Below are 1,593 nucleotides of genomic sequence, written 5' to 3' on the forward strand. Positions count from 1 at the left end.
CGGCAATCAATTTTGACCTATACAATTTCGCTTCAGTTCTAATGACCGTTGCCAAACCAACGACGCTTCCCTGTAGGACGCGTTACACGTTAATAAAGCGTGAATGATTTCAACGATGATAGAGCGATTATCCGGGTGCAGGAATAATTGTTCCTGTTGCGCAAAAAGAAAAAAAAAAGATACAAACAGAATAAAAAGTTTGGCGGGAAACAACAAAGCAGCGTTCGCAAGAGCGGAGTGGAATCGGATGCCACAATTTAGAGACACTCGAGGGCACTTTTGACAAGGGGAGGGACGCTCCCGAGAGGATCGTTCAGCGTGTGGGAAAGCTAATTACCGACGAGTGCACTTGAGTTATGATAGCCGATTGTTGGCCGATGGAAGGGCATCAAACAGGAATTGGCCGTAATCAGGATATGGTGCTTTGACAGTGTAACAGTTTCGGGAACAAAGCGAGGACCATTGAGTGATATTCGAGGACTATCAACTGTTACATCTTCTACTGTTTAATTGGGTGAAGGACCGTTTGGATTTGAATCATTTCAGCAAGGACACTTGGGTGGAGAACTCCTGGCACAGCTGACCGAACTCTTTGACATCACTTTCCTCGTCACATTTGGTCTTTTCAGTACTATTCGGCAATTCCATCGAGCTCGGGCGGTTGTACAGCCTCGTTTTCTCTGAAAACATAACCTCAAGATTAAAATCTGTCAGCTCCTCATCCCCCAAAAATCTACCTTACCGACTCTCCTATCTCGCGGTGGATTGATCCGTTCCAACTTCCGGTGCATCCGGTGCACGTCCAGCCCGCAAACCGGAGGCGAAGGGATCCGGTCGTAGCGATTCTGCTCGACGACCCGCAGTGCCACCAGATCCGGGTTGGACTTAAAGCGACGCAACGGGAACGTTCCCTTGAAGTGAACCGTGTCCGGTTGGGTCTCACGAAGTGGCTGGATGAGGTCCGTTGAGCGAAGGTGCGGAACCACGGGGACGCGATCGGTCATTGCAGTGGATGGTATTTTGACGTTTGAAAAGGTTGATGAATCGATGTCATGGCTTTCTTCGAGAATCGAAGGTTTTGCCAAGTTTGAGACAGAAATTTTAATTCAAAAATTAAACCTGAAATTCAGCCATCATCCACATGCATCACTCAAAAAAAACTAAATTAATCATATCCACCCCAAAGCAGTAACAACAACAGGCAGAAATCTCACCACTATGGTTCAGTAACCGCAACAATCTATCTAGTTGCAACCAACACCGAGAATAGTCCAAAGCATTATCTCTTCCCTTTCAAATTCAAGGGGTCTAATGATCACTCTTGTTCGCCTTGTGACCGCCGCCCGTCCCTCCCAACTGTGAAACATCAGCCTCACTCACACTCAAACCTGGGTTCTGTGGCACCAAACAAGTATTTGTTTATCCATTCTTATGCAAATCATCATCCACCATGAGGAGACGAGCCTGGAGCGGTGAAGAAAAAAAAATCAAATAAAATTATTTGAAAACACGCTCTAGGTTATGTTTAAAGGTAGCGCGCATCCTAACCCTACTTTTTTCCTTGCACTGAACTACGGATAACTGGACTGTTCC

General features: G+C 46.2%; 1 protein-coding gene across 1 annotated transcript; it reads right to left on the bottom strand.

Moving 5' to 3' along the window:
* Positions 1-537: 537 nt before the first annotated feature.
* Positions 538-1,004, bottom strand: LOC119765968. Its single transcript, XM_038250267.1, has 2 exons — positions 743-1,004; positions 538-680 (listed from the first exon to the last, which is right to left on the bottom strand). The coding sequence occupies exons 1-2, from the start codon at positions 1,002-1,004 to the stop codon at positions 538-540; spliced, it is 405 nt and encodes a 134-aa protein (XP_038106195.1).
* Positions 1,005-1,593: the final 589 nt, after the last annotated feature.

Source organism: Culex quinquefasciatus, chromosome 2 (genome assembly GCF_015732765.1).
Source record: "Culex quinquefasciatus strain JHB chromosome 2, VPISU_Cqui_1.0_pri_paternal, whole genome shotgun sequence".
NCBI lineage: Eukaryota > Metazoa > Arthropoda > Insecta > Diptera > Culicidae > Culex > Culex quinquefasciatus.

Excerpts from the sequence above, each read along its gene's own strand:
- LOC119765968 (XM_038250267.1), bottom strand. The coding sequence starts at position 1,004 with ATGACCGATCGCGTCCCCGTGGTTCCGCACCTTCGCTCAACGGACCTC. Across the intron at positions 681-742 it reads ACCGCGAGATAGGAGAGTCG|AGAAAACGAGGCTGTACAAC; the intron begins GTAAGGTAGATT and ends TTATGTTTTCAG.